Genomic DNA, 14,880 nt, shown 5'->3' with positions numbered 1-14,880 from the left:
GAATTTGTTTAAAAAACTGTAGTTGGACAAAATAGGAATAATTTCTGACGTGACTATTCCTAATTCCAGTAGGAATAGATATCCCTATTCCAGTGGACAGAGATATTCGTATTCCAGTACCCCAATCAGCTCCGAATTAAAACAGCTTATAGTTTCCCTTCCCACGTAGCCGTTGGATGTAAATCCAGCGGAAGCTAAGCCGGCAACCCATAAAAACAGCCTTGTATTAAAGCAGCACCACAGTCGCCGTGCTCTTCACTATGCGGACGCCGGTCAGGAAGAGAGGCTCATGGGAGAGAGTTCCGGAGAGTCCTTTGTCGCGAAATAAAACCACAGCGTCCCGGCACCGTTTCGACGCTAGGTTTCCGACGGCGGGACTCAATAAGGCTTCTCTCTGGAGCATTTGGTCGAGCACTGGCGCGGGAAAAGAGGAGATGGGGATCGTCGGCAAGAAGAAGAGGATTTTTCGGCATGGGATCGTGGATTTACGGCAGCGGGAGGTTGGGGACCTCGCCCCGAGAACCTTCGCCCATCGCCTCGGGGCCTCCGAGGTCAGTTCCCAACTTTACCCATCTTTTGTTTTCGTTTTCTTATTTCTTTGATGCTGGGGTGATTGTTTTGGGCGTTTAGGTAGGCTTAGTCTCAATGAGAGATCCTGTACAAGGATTTTTGGGTTAATCTTGTCGTAATTTGGATTCTGCTATGAATTAGGCAGGCAAAAATAATCAGCTTTATAGTGGGAGAGGGTGAGGGGCACATACGTAAGAGAAAGAATATCAACTGAATTTGATGTTCTTATTCAGGTCGAAATTATTTAGTTTCTACAATCTGATTCCAACATAAACTAAGGGGACTGCCAAGCTGGGCAGGAATTTTCAGCCCCATCCTTGTGGCAAGGTTCAAAATCTCAGTTTTGGACATTGTTGCCAAGTTTCGTGTTTCCAGTTCGAGTTTTGGACAAAAAAGAAAGAGGAAAAAATATGAAAAGTCAGGAAAAAAAAATAGGGCAAGGAAACATATAATATGTAATCTTAAGCATGCATTATTTTCTATTATTTAGTGATTTTGGTGTTTTTGAGCTGTAATGCTAAAAGTGCCAAAGAATCATAAGATCACTAAAAACTTAAAAAAAATGGAACATTGAATTGTTTGGTTACAGTTTAATTCTTAAAACACCTACTAGTGCAAATGTCTAAACAAAAATTTACAAACCATCATTTTAAACACCAAGTATGTACTGAGTATTAAAAAAAATAAACAATTGGATATATCATCTTAATGCTTCTGTGATTCAAGTTAAGAATCAGCAGAACTTCAACCTTAAATCTTCTGAATCATGCTATTGAGGAAGGGAGGGGTGGGGTGGGGGGGCTTCATTTACAATGTGAACCACTTTTCTCTTCTTTCCCTTACTAATCTCTTTAAGACCCAAAGAAGTCTTGAATATTTAGAAAAAAGCTACCTTACTCTTGAACTTTACAACAAGACTGCCAAACACTTTCCATTTTATGAACAATATCAAAGATCTTTATTTAGGGGAAATCAAAAATCTATTTTTAGTTCTAAGATTATACTTCTTTAAGATTAGATTTGTCATCCATAATATCTTATCTTTTGACTTAGAAGTTGAAAACATTGTCCAAAGTTGTCACTGTTTAGGCATATTTATTTAGGAAATAGGGAAAAATCACCCTAGAATGACATTAGGTACTACTATACTTGGAGAATTGGCCCCCAAGTGACACTAAATATTGATATAGTAAATAGTAAATATGACTTTTATAGCCATGTTTGGTCCACCAAAATTGGGCTGAAACCAGTCAATCTTGGTTGAAGTCAGCCAAATTTGAGTTCAGGGGTCAAGTTCAGCTTGGTTATGGCGTAAACAAATTTGCTTTAGCTGAAACTTCAACCTAGTTATTACCACAACCTTAACTCAAAGACCCTCAGTAATTGACCTCGCTGTAACTTAACCCAAACCCATAACCACAACCAAAGACCAAATATAAAGAAAAGCCTTCTAATCAATCTAAACCTAAAACCATCACCCAGACCAGATTCAATTAACCTTTGTAGTATTCAACTATCAGCTTTAAACTTGAAGGGCATCAATAACTGACTAGTCAAGTTCATTTGATAGGAACTAAACAAGTCAAAACATATTCATGGTCCGATTGGCAAAGCTACTTTAGAAACTTATATATAGCCCAAATAGTCAGCTCAACTAAAATAGCTAACGAGGAAATCCTATATTTAGCAACCCTGCAAGCCACCAGGTAAATGACCTATAGCAGTATAGCTACCTTTCTGGTCACATTATGTGCACCCAAGACCCATTCTGTGGCCACCATACAAGCTACCTTATTTTATCACCCTAAACTTTACTGTCTACAAAATTAATGATGGCCATATATACTTTTCATTTCTGATAAAGGAAGGGGAAAAGAGGGAAGACTTGTGAGAATTCTTACAAGAGGTAGAAGAGAAAAAGGAAGGATGAAATCCAAGCTTTGGCTACCTTTTTTTTTTTGAAAAAAAATCAAAGATTTCCCAACTCAAGTCAAAATCTTAACTATTCTTCTACCTCCAAACTTAAAAACTTTATTCACTTGCCTCTAGCTCCACACCGGAGCTTTACTTCCTTCTGCCACCTTCAAATTTAAAACTTCAGTCCCCTTTCTTTGCTTCCATAGCCCAAAGCTTTCATTTTTGCCTAAAGCTCAATCTAGTCTCCATAACTAGCTCCTTTTGAAACCTACACCATTATCCACCAACCTTTAAGTTCTTCCAAGTTTTAAATCTATATCCCTGAACCATGAATCTAGAGCTTCCTCAGTGCCCTGGACAAACAACTTGTGACCTCAGTTTCTATGAAACCTAAAATCCATTAATTCCAAGTAGGTTATATGGAAATGGAAGGACTAAAAAAGATTTATGTAATGCTCTGCTCCAACACCTGCCTCCACGGTGGTTCCTTCCTATCTTCCTGCATTATTGCATATGGAGCTGCATTTCATCCCTTGGTCCCCCAACTAAGAGGGATGATTCTTTAAATTTTGATCATGTTTGATGTAGTGCTTAGGAGATATTAGACTTGCCAGCTGGCAAGGGTTTGGAGGGACCAATTGGAGATTAAGAACTTCTTTGCCTTGACAATTTATGTGTGTCGTGGATGGAATCTTGTAATGTTTGGACATTAACGTATTAAATTTTCACCAATCTTATATATAAAAAAAGATTTATTTTGAGTATCTCTTATATAGTCTGCTTTGATAGGATAAGACAATCTTTTAGATAGCCATGTTTTCCCCCTGTAAGTCGATTCTAGAACTAATCAAGTCCTTGGAAAGATTGACCCGTGCAATGGTGTGACAAACTCATACATTTGTGCCCATCTATTATTTATGCGTCCATAGTTATTACTACTTTTATATACATAGTTTATAAAAGATGAGAAAACTTCTCCAGTAACCATCTTGTAGTCCTTTTAGTACTCTGGACAAAATGTTTGAGAAAGCATTTAATAGAACCTCAAATGAATTAATTCTTGAATTGATGCGACAAGTGCAAATTTTCCTGTAACTTTTAGACCCTCCAAAGTCATTTCCTAATGATTTCTTGGATTTTTCTTTATAAGCAAGACAAACAGTTGCAGCAGAAAAAGGATATTTCGTTTAAGGACTAGTCTTTCTCCAATGGCCAGTTGGCATGTGTAGAAAGCACCAAAATGCATTAGCAAATAAGATCTACGAGTTGGACAGATCTATTAGTCCTATTGCTTCATATTATTTTGCGCAAGCAGGTTTCATTTTTGCTTTTGCTCATAACTCCATTTTTTGCTTCACATTCCAAATAAAGTAGCTATGCATTTGATTAGCAGTTACCAACACAAAGGTGAAAGAATTCAATAGTCATTGAATGCTCGAGTTGTATTACCATATATGTGCCCCCCAAAAAGTATTTTTGCTGAAATTTCATTTTGTTTAAACTTGAAACTGCTTGATTTGTTGTGTTGGAGCTCTATGATTGCATTGTGCTCATTGTTTCGTAGAATGGCATGTGCAGCCAACTTTATTTACCTTATTTTTCCTGAGCAGGGTCTTATTCTGCGTTTGCAAATCCTCAGAAGGCTAGACAAGCATAAGGGTTGTGTCAATACTGTAAGCTTTAATGCAGATGGGAACATTCTGGTGTCAGGATCAGATGATAGAATGATAATGCTGTGGGATTGGGAGGCCGGGCTGGTTAGATTGTCATTCCACTCAGGCCACACAGACAATGTTTTCCAAGCTCGCTTCATGCCATATACTGATGATCAAACAATTGTGACATGTGCTGCAGATGGGGAGGTAAATGTTCTCTGTCACTTCTTTTCTCATGCTGCCTTCTCTTTAAAATCTTATTTTATTTTATTTGATAAGAAACACCTTTATTTTTGTTATGCCCCAGGTAAGGCATGCCCAGTTACGGGAAGGGGGACAGGTAGCTACAATGATGCTAGCGCAACATGAGGGCCGGGTTCACAAGATGGCTATTGAGCCTGGAAGTCCTCACATATTTTATAGCTGTGGCGAAGATGGCCTGGTTCAGCATGTGAGTTTTCGATTCATCTATTCTAGTTGCTGCTGCTTGATGTTATTCTGACGAAGTCCCCTATATTGCAGTTCGATCTGAGAACAAAATGTGCCACAAGGCTCTTTATCTGTAGATCTTTTCAAGATAGATCAGCCTATATGCCAATTGTTCAGCTACATGCCATTGCAATAGATCCAAGAAACCCCAATCTCTTCGCGATTGCGGGAGGTGATGAATATGCTCGAGTTTATGACATCCGCAAGTACAAATGGGATGGATCGACCAGTTGTGGCCATCCCACTGATTGCTTCTGCCCTTCACATCTAATTGGTGATGATGTTGAATTTGGAATCACAGGTTTGGCTTTCTCAGACTCTAGTGAGCTACTAGTCTCATACAATGATGAGCACATCTATCTCTTCTCAAAGGATCAAGGACTAGGCCCCAATCCAATTCCTGCATCACCTGTTTCAGCAATGGATCGAGATTCCCCTGATGGGTCTAATCTAGTTCCATCATCTCCATCTACTACTGATCCAAATTCCAGGTCTGAACCTAAGGTCTACAAGGGACATTTAAACAGAGATACGATCAAGGGCGTGAGCTTCTTTGGTCCCAATTGTGAGTATGTTGTTAGTGGATCAGATTGTGGTCGCATATTTATTTGGAGGAAGAAAGAAGGGGAGCTATTACGTGTGATGGAAGGAGACAAATATACAGTAAATTGTATTGAGCCGCATCCTTATGCCACCACGATTGCAAGTAGTGGCCTTGAGAACGACATCAAGATTTGGACTCCCAGTGCAATGGAGCCAGCTCCACCAGTAAATTTGGAGAAGGTACATACACAATTTTGCCTTCTGCTCCTTGTTCTCCTTTATTCCTAGAAGCACTGGCTTAATGTTTCTGGGATAGATGTTCAATTGATGCAATTCATGTTTTAGTGACAAAAGGATCAAACTAACAGAAAACCACTATGACATTGTTTTAAGCTTACCTTCTAACACTAAGTTCTTTTGTTGTAGTTTTTTATGATCTTAGAATTTAACTTTTTTACTTTTTATGCTTACTCTAATACTAACCTAAGTTAGACTTACACTGAATTTTATTTTTTGAGGAAAACATGCACCAATTTTTTTTTCCTGAGATTTAAATGAAAAACAAGTTTTGATTGTATTCTGCTGTTATTTGTTCTGCGGGAAGGTCCTGATGGCTCATTGCTTTGCAACTGATGACTCCGATTTCGACTATGATGATGATGGCGACGATGTTGATGACAATGATGATATTGATTGTGATGACGAGGATGATGATGACGGCATGGATGACTGTGATGACGACGACGATGATGATGATGATGCCACCAGTGATGATGGTATTGATTGTGATGAGGACGATGGCGATGGTGATGGCTGTTGCGATGGCTGTGATGTCAGTGTTGATGATACAACATTTTTCACTACCAGTTCCAGCAGAAGAAAAGATCAGGGCTTTCCCGATATATGTTCCCCCTAGATTTGATCCCACAGATTTTGGCTGTGCGAAGGCAACAATCCAGTTCAGGTCAGAGTTGGCTGGATCTTATAATGAATTATACAGGTAGTAATGATTCCTCAGAGCACTCAGAAGATACCTATCCTGGGTGATTGTATAGTCAGCTAAACTGTGTTGCTTCTAGCTAGAACTGCACAAAACAAATACCTACACATCTTTTGAATAAACTATTGCTAGTTTGGTGTTTCTGATGAGCAAGGATACTTGATTTTTTTCCCCCTTAAATTATGTTAGAGCCAATTGTATGTTATTTATAATGAACTTCTCTACTTCTAGATGCTGCTGCTGCTTTTTCATGGTCATTGACAGGAATACCAATCCTATGCAGCAAACTTTTTTATTATGAACAAAAAAAAAGAATCTTCAATGATAGAGATATTGCTATGCCCTTATTTCTGGCCTGGTATTTATGAGATAAGACTTTGCTATGAAGGTTTTAAAGTTAATGAGATAGAAGATGCTAATATGAAGACGAGTTATTCTACAGCGAGTTTATTTTTGCACTAGGAAGTTCTGTGGCATGAGAGGAATTGATATCGGTTTTACTCACCGGAATTGTTGCCAAACGTAAGGTAGCTGAGTATTAAGTTACCAAGACAGTATCTGCAGGTCAAGGAACTTTTCTTGATTTAACTTGTCTCGAAGCATTTTCCTATGAAGATTTTGGAAACAGGAGACAGTGCACAAGATATATGTGCATGCAATACACAAAGGAGCATATTTTTGGCAGGTGTTAACGAAGAAAGGTTTTCTCTGTTGTCATCTGCATTACCATAAAATGTGGCCTAATTTTTTTTTCCTCCCCTGTAAGAGAATTTGCCAGCAACATCGAGCGAGAAGCAACAGGAGTACCAGGGCAATTTAATGGCTTATATTTGGTTGTTTTCTTCAGTTTGAAATTGTCTAGCCTTCCATCTCACCTTTCAAGCATATACTTGTATGTATATTGGCAATAAACACCGTGTAGTATATACTCATAAATCAACATTCTTCCAGCACTAGTGCATCGCCAACAGTCTCTTGCAGTCAGCTTTCAAGCATGTCAGTTTTGAAACCTTTTGGTGATTTCTCTAGGATATTTTTGGTTGCTTTGAAAACATCTTGGGAAGAAGGAAAGAAAATTGGAAACGTTCTCGGAACTATTCGGATAATGGGAAATTAGAGAGATACAGTAGTAAGTTTATCAAGTCTGAACAAATTTTAGCTTTTTTTGGTCCGTAAGTTTTTCTTTTCCTTCTCTGAAGATTTAACAGGCTAATATAATGACCTAGTCCTACCACATTAGATTTAACAGTACTTTATTGGCATTGTGCAATAGAAATCATGTACTTTGATCTTCTAATATGTTTCTTATAATCTGAACTTTCTAGGCCGCAACAGTCACCAATAGTTAAAAAACTTTCTCCCTAAGACTTTTAATTCCAAAACAACCAAGCATGCTACCAGGGAGAATATAAGCTTCCATAAGATCAGTCAATAGCCCTATAAATAGAAGCAAGTGCCGGTTCGCAGTTAGACTTGGAGATTATGTGCTAAAATCTTGCACCCAGATGCCCGGCCGGGGTTCTATTCCAGGGTTCCATCGAGGCCTCAAAAGAGACTCCTTTTACTATTCTCGCCTCTTGCAGTCCTATTCCAGCCCGAAATCCGTCGCCCGAATCCACGACCAAATCATCACTACGGGCCACGGCCACAACCCCTTCCTCGCTTCCAAGCTCCTATCCCAGTACGCGGATTTCGGTGGCCGAGGCATCGACGACGCGCGGCGGGTGTTCGACCGCGCCCCCCAAAGGGACATTCTTCTATGGAACGTAATGATCCGGAGCTACGCCAATTCCGGCCCCCAGACTGAAGCCATTGTCCTCTATTCTCACCTTCGGCGGACCTCCGTCCGACCGAATTGCTACACCTATCCCTTCGTGACCAAGGCTTGCGCAGCGCTGGGAGACGAGAACAAGGGCCGGGCTGTCCACGCCGACGCCGTGAGAGCTGGGCTCGACTCGGATCCCTTCGTCAGCAACGCTCTCGTGGCCTTTTATGCCAAATGCGGCGATGTCGAGACGGCGAGGAAAGTGTTCGACGAAATCCCGGTGAAGGACTTGGTTAGCTGGAATTCGATGATAGCCGGTTACAGCCAAAATGATTGCGCCCATGAAGCGATCGCGCTTTTTCACCAGATGCCGCGAGAAGATGCTGCGAGCAAGCCTGATCGTGTCACCGTTGTCGCCCTTCTTCCGGCTTGCGCTGCATTGGCCGCGGTGCAAGAAGGCATGTGGGCTCACTCTTATGTCATAAAGACTGGAATGGAAATGGACGCGGGATTGGGCAGTGGCCTGGTCAGTATGTACGCGAACTGTGGTCGCTTGGACACCGCCCGAGAGCTCTTCGACCGAGTGCGGGAGCCCAATCTCATTTTGTATAATTCCATGATTCGGGCGTACGGGATGCATGGCCGTGCTAAAGAAGCAGTGGAGACATTCTCAAAGATGCTGGAGATGGGAATTGAGCCGGATGGTATATGTTTCATTTGCGTGCTCTCTGCATGCAGCCATGCAGGGATGGTCGACGAAGGCTTTGAGATCTTTGACATGATGGACAGCTATGGGGTGGAGAAAGGCCAGGTTCATTACGCCTGCATGGTGGACCTGTTGGGCCGGGCGGGGCAGCTTAGACGAGCTGTGGAGTTCATTGGAGGCATGCCGGTCGAGCCGGGAAGGGATGTGTGGGGTGCATTGCTAGGGGCTTGTAGGATATGTAATGACATAGAGCTTGCGGAGGAGGTGGCCAAGAAGTTGTTTCTTTTTGATCCTGAGAATGCCGGGCGGTATGCGGCACTGGCGAAGATGTATGAGGATGTGGGGAGGTGGGAGGATGCGGCGAGGGTGAGGAAGGCAATGAGAGATAGAGGGGTCAGGAAGCCACTTGGATGCAGCATGGTGGAGGTGGATGCACAGGTCCACACGTTTGGGGTGGAAGACGAGTCGCATCCGATGACGGCTGAGATCTACGACGTCTTGGAGCAGCTGCAGAAGTTGGTGATGGAAGATGAGATGGTTGCAATTGGCTGACGCGGTGGTTTGTCATGGAAGAAGTTATTCAGTTGAAGGAAATCAATCAATGCCTGGCTGGATTCTAAAATATTGGTCCATTGCTGCTCATTGCAGCAAGAAGCAGCAGTCAGTCAGAGTGATGATAATTCTTTACATGCCGCTGTTTATTGTGAGTTTGTTCTATACATTAACACATGGAATCCATATTGGTTTTCATTAACATAAAATTTGAGCTGATTAGAAGCAATGCCATGGTCACCATTATAAGGAGTGTTCCTCGGATGCAAACCATTAAGAACATAATAAAGAGGCTTTTTTGCTAACAAGTATCACTTGTTATTCTTTGTGGAAGAAGCTTAATTTGCTACTCTGTGGATCAGTGTCTAGGCTGGAATAAAACCAAATGGATGCTGAACAACAGATAGTCAGGGCTTTGCGAGAGTAATATCTCATCTCAGCATGGCATGGGGCTCATCAACATTCACATTCCCAAATTCAGTTGCTGAAGCTGTATCTGCCACGAGGCTCGTAGATATTCACCTCTGAAAATTTGAATGCTGAACCTGTATCTGAAGCACCTTCAATAACTAGTGAAACAGAAATATGCTCAGAAAAGGTTCTCTTAGACGTGCAGATAGGTTGATTCCAGTCTATGCTTTTGGCTTATATGTTAGGCTGGCCATAATATATGTATCGAACGAATGATTTGGTTTTGATCGGTTGGAATTAGCATAGTTTGGTCGGCGAATGAAGCTTATGGTGGTGGCGGAGCCTCCGATCGCGAGTTTGGGTGCTATCCATTTCATGTTTGGACTTTGTTCTGTAATACATGGATGGCAGCTGATATGCGCTAATTAATGTAGCTGCCAAGAAGATAAGAAGAGGCTCGGACGTCTCCATGCCTATTGACAAGAGTGGGCAGGTTTTTTCAATAACATTCTCTTGGACAAGTAGCAAGGTTCTTATTTGGCTTTAGCAACTTCTCAAAATCAACGAGGTGTTCCCAACGACCTGCACTAATTCGAGGAATATAAATACAAGTGGGTGCACCTCTATCCAAAAGCTCGAAAATTTCATCACTATACTCCTCAATCTTATCCTGAGCATACATCTTCCCTTCACTCTTGTTCTTCTGCTCCCTGATAAAGTAATACAAAAGAACTTAGAACGTAAAAGGAAGATTTTAACACCTGAAATTGTCATAAAAGTGACGAAGGTAGCTGGTAAACTCGTCATCATAAAGAAGGCTCTCAGTGCTGGAAACCCCAAGAAAAAGCTTTGCCAGACCACCAAATTGATACGTTGGCACGGCCTCCATGAACAATGTGATGGCGGCACTGCAGAAGGGTGCCACCCCCTTTGTGAAGAAATTATATCCTGCGTTGCACCACGCCAAGTGTTCATCTTGGCGCACCGCCACAGAAATGAACGTATGTGATTGGCATGGTGCACCGTCATATATGGTGCACATGGTGTAGGATATAATTTCTCATCCCTATGGCTATTTTGGATCATCCTTTGGTCAAAGCATCATTTCGCCTGAAGGACCAGCAAAATCATGCGAATTTATGATTAGCAAGTAAAGAACCAAAGGATACAGAATAGGTAATTAATTCCATGAACATGTTGATAATAAGTTGGTCATTGAGCGACTATTATAAATTTTTCAAGTTAGACAAAAAGAGAGGCAGGTACAAAATTTTTTTTGACCATCTTCTCTTGTCTATTACTCTTCGACTGTTATGGAATTTACTTTGCGGTCATTAGAGCTCAATGTGAGCATCAAGCACATGATGAATAAGAGATTCGGACAATTTTCGGGAAAGAAAGATGTTGAAAGAAATACTAGTAACGTCGATGGTAGGTAAATGATGGAGACAAGGCAAATGTCATGAGAAAAATAGTATAATCTCCTAGGAAATGGTTAATATAAAAGTTGATGAGGAGAAAAATGTTGATCTTGATGGAGAGGCAGGTAAAGAAAGAGGCTTTCAGGTCATGGCAATTATAGAGAGGAAATTAATGAGAACAGAAAGAAAAATGTACCAAAAGAAAGGACTATACTAATTCCATCAATCATAGTGAACAAACATTGACCAAAACTGAACCTTAAAACTTATAGTAGGCTTAAATTCAAGCAATTCAATATAAGTCACAAAAGTTGGCTGGAATGGCACTAGACCTAGCAAGAAGAACTTTGAAGCATATCAAATTTAAACCACACCCTTTAACTAGTAATAGCTGTGGATCAAGCCTGGTGAAGTCAAAAATAACCACAGATCCATACTTCACCCAACCTAGCTTATCATTTGGTCAGATGGGTACATGACATATCATGAACTTGACCTAGCTAAATCCATTCTACCAAGTCCAATCTTCTAGCTTGGTTCTAAGGTAAAGAAAAGTAATTAGAGATATAGTAAATTTTATAGTGCCGTAGATTTGATGGCGGCGTATATATGATCAATCTTATAAAAATTATATTCTATTGGTTCTTAGTATTTTTTTTTCTTAATTTTCACCGATGAATTTAGACTAGAATGATGTAAAATCTAATTTATTTAAAAAAAACAAAAAACAAATAAAAGGAGAGACCCCAAGTTACCCGGCCCAGTGAAAAAACTTACGTGTGCACGCTTCAATTTGGACAGAAAAAACAAGCTTCTCGTTTTGCTTATTTCCATTTCCTTCTTTCCCCCACCTCTTTCTCACTCCCGGTAGCCAAACGAAAATTCTCCTCCTCCTCCGCCATGGAGTCCATCGCAGCCTCCGCAGCCATCCCCGCCTCCCCCTCCCCACTCTCTCTCTTCTACCCCAATCGCACCTTCTCCAAACGCCCTGCCCTCCTTCCCGTCGCCTCCAAGCGTACTTTCTCTCTCCCAATCTCTTCTTCTCCTCCTCCTTTCAATCGATCCAAACCCTAATCTTCTCTTCTCTTCTCTTCTCTGACCAGATAACGAAGGCGAATCCGACATCCACTCCGACTCCGAAAGCACCAATCTCGTCCCCTTCCTCAACAACAGCGCCTCTATTTCACCTCTCTCCAAGGTAATCATCCAATCTCTCCTCGCCTTTCTCTTTTGATTTCAGACTTTGTTTTGATTGTTGGGCTGATTGGTTCGTCGGTTCTTGGTAGGATGCGGCGATGGGCCTCGTTCTGAGCGCCGCGGCTGGGAGAGGCTGGACCACTGGATCGGGAATGGAGGGCCCCCCGATTCCCGCCGAATCCGACTCCGACTCCACCGATCGGACGGTCTCCACCTTCCCCTGGTCACTTTTCACCAAGTCCCCCCGCCGCCGGATGCTCGTCGCTTTCACCTGCAACGTCTGCGGCCAGCGCACTACCCGCGCCATCAACCCCCATGCGTACACCGACGGCACCGTCTTCGTTCAGGTATGATCATCCGATTGGAGTACAGTTATATGCCTCTCCCTTTGCTTTTGCTTTGCTCGTTTGCTGAAAAAGATGGAATCTTTGTGTAAAATTCTTGCTTTTGGGATGGGTCAGTGCTGTGGTTGCAATGTGTTCCATAAGCTGGTGGATAATCTGAATCTGTTTCACGAGATGAAGTGTTACGTGAACCCGAGCTTCCGTTATAAAGGTGACACACCATTCAATTACCTGGGCGAAGATGATGGTGATGATGAGAATATCTTCCCTATATTCTGAGATGAGATAAGGAATGATGGCGTAGAATGATCTGTACATTGGTGGCCTCTTTGCTGTCTCTTTATATGATACTAATAGATAAATAGGAAGCATGTATTGATATTGCAGTGGTTCCTTTACTTTGTAGACTCTAAATTGTTCTCAGATGTAAATATTTGTTACTGTTCTAGTGCAGAGCCTTATAGTCTATTAAATCATTCCTCACCTTCCTCTATATATTTGGCTTATTGGATCCTAAGACTCTAAATTGTTCTTAGATGTAAACATTTGTTACTGTTCTAGTGTGCAGCCTAATAGTTAACTATTAGATCATTCCTCACTTGCCCTCTATGTTTCTGGCTTATTGAATCCTATATATGTCTAACTCATTGAACCTCTCAGAGAAAATGAATTTTATGGATTGCGCGTTGCTATGAAGTTTTTCCACATGCATCATTTAAGCTCATCGAAAGCTTCAATCTACATAGACTTTGGTGCGCTGCATTTGTCTTGGTTATGAGAAATGGGTGGGAGATCATTTTGATTATTACTTTTCAGCTGCACTAGTAAAAATTCAATGCTATCTTGTTCCAATGATATCAGCATGACCGTGGTCTTAGCATATTGCTACTTGCGTGTATTTTTTCTTTGATTACTTGCCTTTTGGTTTATTATTCCCAAGAGCTTTATTCTCCCAAGGATGTACTTATTCCTTGCCACCTCTTGGTCTAGATACAACTATATGCAGCATGTCGTGTGCAAACTTATGATTTTGATTCATGATTTGTCACATTTAGAGGATTCAAACATGTGATAGACGTAGTCAACAAAAAGCAAGAACGAATCTTGGATTCTCATAATAATTAACTTTATTTTGCTCTGGGTAGTCTCTTCAAGCTGCCAATGTGCAACCAAAGTTTGTGCATTCTTGTTTATTTCCCATGCAAAGAGAGAAACTCTTGGACTCTAGGGACATTGTACAGGATAGAGGCTGCTGTTTTCTTTATTTCCTTGTGCGTCAGTGGGGCTTACCTTTTTCTCGTAGGAAGTCCCCATCTTAAATTAGTTGTGTGCTAATAATTTGAAGTATCTATCAGCTATATTTCTCATTGAATGTATCTCAGACTTCATGACATCTAGTTTGGTTTCACAATCTTAACTACTTGTAATGTGAAAAGCTAGACAGACAGATCTAATTGATTTAGAGGCAAGATGGATAAGTAATAAGGTCTTTTGGGCACATATAGTTATATGTTGCTGCCATGTGCATTTGTGGCTATATAGGAGATGGCATATGTCAGGGGCGAGCCATCAATGTTGTATGGGCATGTTTTGGAGCAGCAGAGTTGAAGGAGTAGAATGGAAGCTATGATCAATTCATATGAATAGCTTCAATTGGCGAAATTTATAACCTTTCATAAGAATCAAGATGATGTTGTCAAGAATGACCGGAAAAGACGACTTTTGAGGTGAGGTTGCTCTTGTATTGAAGAGAAACACGTTTAAGATGATTATCTTCCTCCATTGAAGTAAGATTTTCTTCATTATGAAGGTTGTATGGGAGAGAGGAATTTTTGTATATAACTAAATGGAAGAAGAGAAGTTCTGGTCATTGCACCATAATACTTATAGTTGAATGATAAGAGGAAATGAAGGTATTTTATTAAAATTCATAGTGGATAGCTCATCATTGGGATTGGGAAGGCATCCTATGGTCATCGATGGGGGAATTTAGTGGTCATGTGATGGTTAGCATGGTAAAGTAAAAGTATTTTTTCTTCAAGATCTACCTTCTTCATGGTCTTGAAAATTTTCATGCTTTTTCTTTAATTACTGTAAGCAACGTGCAGGCAGTTTGGGGGCTGCTTATCACCTTGTCAGGTGTGCAGAGGTCAAGGCAGACCAAAATCAATACATTAAAAATAATTATGCAAGGAGAAACCTAAAAGATGGTTAAAATATAACATATAAGATAACGTGCAGTAAGTTAATGCTAAACTATTGTATAAATTGTTTAGTTATTCATTCTCAGCTATGATGTAAAATGGTTTG

The 14,880-nt window shown here is 40.9% G+C and overlaps 3 protein-coding genes across 4 annotated transcripts; all 3 read left to right on the top strand.

Annotated features, from left to right (window-relative positions):
* Positions 1-248: 248 nt before the first annotated feature.
* LOC103718921 (DDB1- and CUL4-associated factor 8) lies at positions 249-6,406 on the top strand. 2 transcript variants are annotated; one of them, XM_017845660.3, is made up of 6 exons: positions 249-551; positions 4,098-4,349; positions 4,450-4,593; positions 4,665-4,803; positions 4,933-5,414; positions 5,779-6,406. In XM_017845660.3, the coding sequence occupies exons 1-6, from the start codon at positions 261-263 to the stop codon at positions 6,088-6,090; spliced, it is 1,620 nt and encodes a 539-aa protein (XP_017701149.2). In that variant the 5' UTR covers positions 249-260; the 3' UTR covers positions 6,091-6,406. The 2 variants fall into 2 exon arrangements, with proteins under 2 accessions (XP_017701149.2, XP_008806156.2); XM_008807934.3 differs by having other exon boundaries at positions 4,665-5,414.
* Positions 6,407-7,469: 1,063 nt separating this feature from the next.
* Positions 7,470-9,503, top strand: LOC103718933 (pentatricopeptide repeat-containing protein At3g46790, chloroplastic-like). The gene has a single exon (XM_017845666.3). The coding sequence runs from the start codon at positions 7,680-7,682 to the stop codon at positions 9,195-9,197; it is 1,518 nt and encodes a 505-aa protein (XP_017701155.1). The 5' UTR covers positions 7,470-7,679; the 3' UTR covers positions 9,198-9,503.
* Positions 9,504-11,864: 2,361 nt separating this feature from the next.
* Positions 11,865-13,063, top strand: LOC103718920. Its single transcript, XM_008807933.3, has 4 exons — positions 11,865-12,044; positions 12,133-12,227; positions 12,316-12,573; positions 12,688-13,063. The coding sequence occupies exons 1-4, from the start codon at positions 11,930-11,932 to the stop codon at positions 12,847-12,849; spliced, it is 630 nt and encodes a 209-aa protein (XP_008806155.1). The 5' UTR covers positions 11,865-11,929; the 3' UTR covers positions 12,850-13,063.
* Positions 13,064-14,880: the final 1,817 nt, after the last annotated feature.

The sequence above is a fragment of the Phoenix dactylifera genome, unplaced genomic scaffold (genome assembly GCF_009389715.1).
Source record: "Phoenix dactylifera cultivar Barhee BC4 unplaced genomic scaffold, palm_55x_up_171113_PBpolish2nd_filt_p 000254F, whole genome shotgun sequence".
Lineage (NCBI taxonomy): Eukaryota > Viridiplantae > Streptophyta > Magnoliopsida > Arecales > Arecaceae > Phoenix > Phoenix dactylifera.
This window is presented reverse-complemented; position numbering and strand designations above follow the sequence as displayed.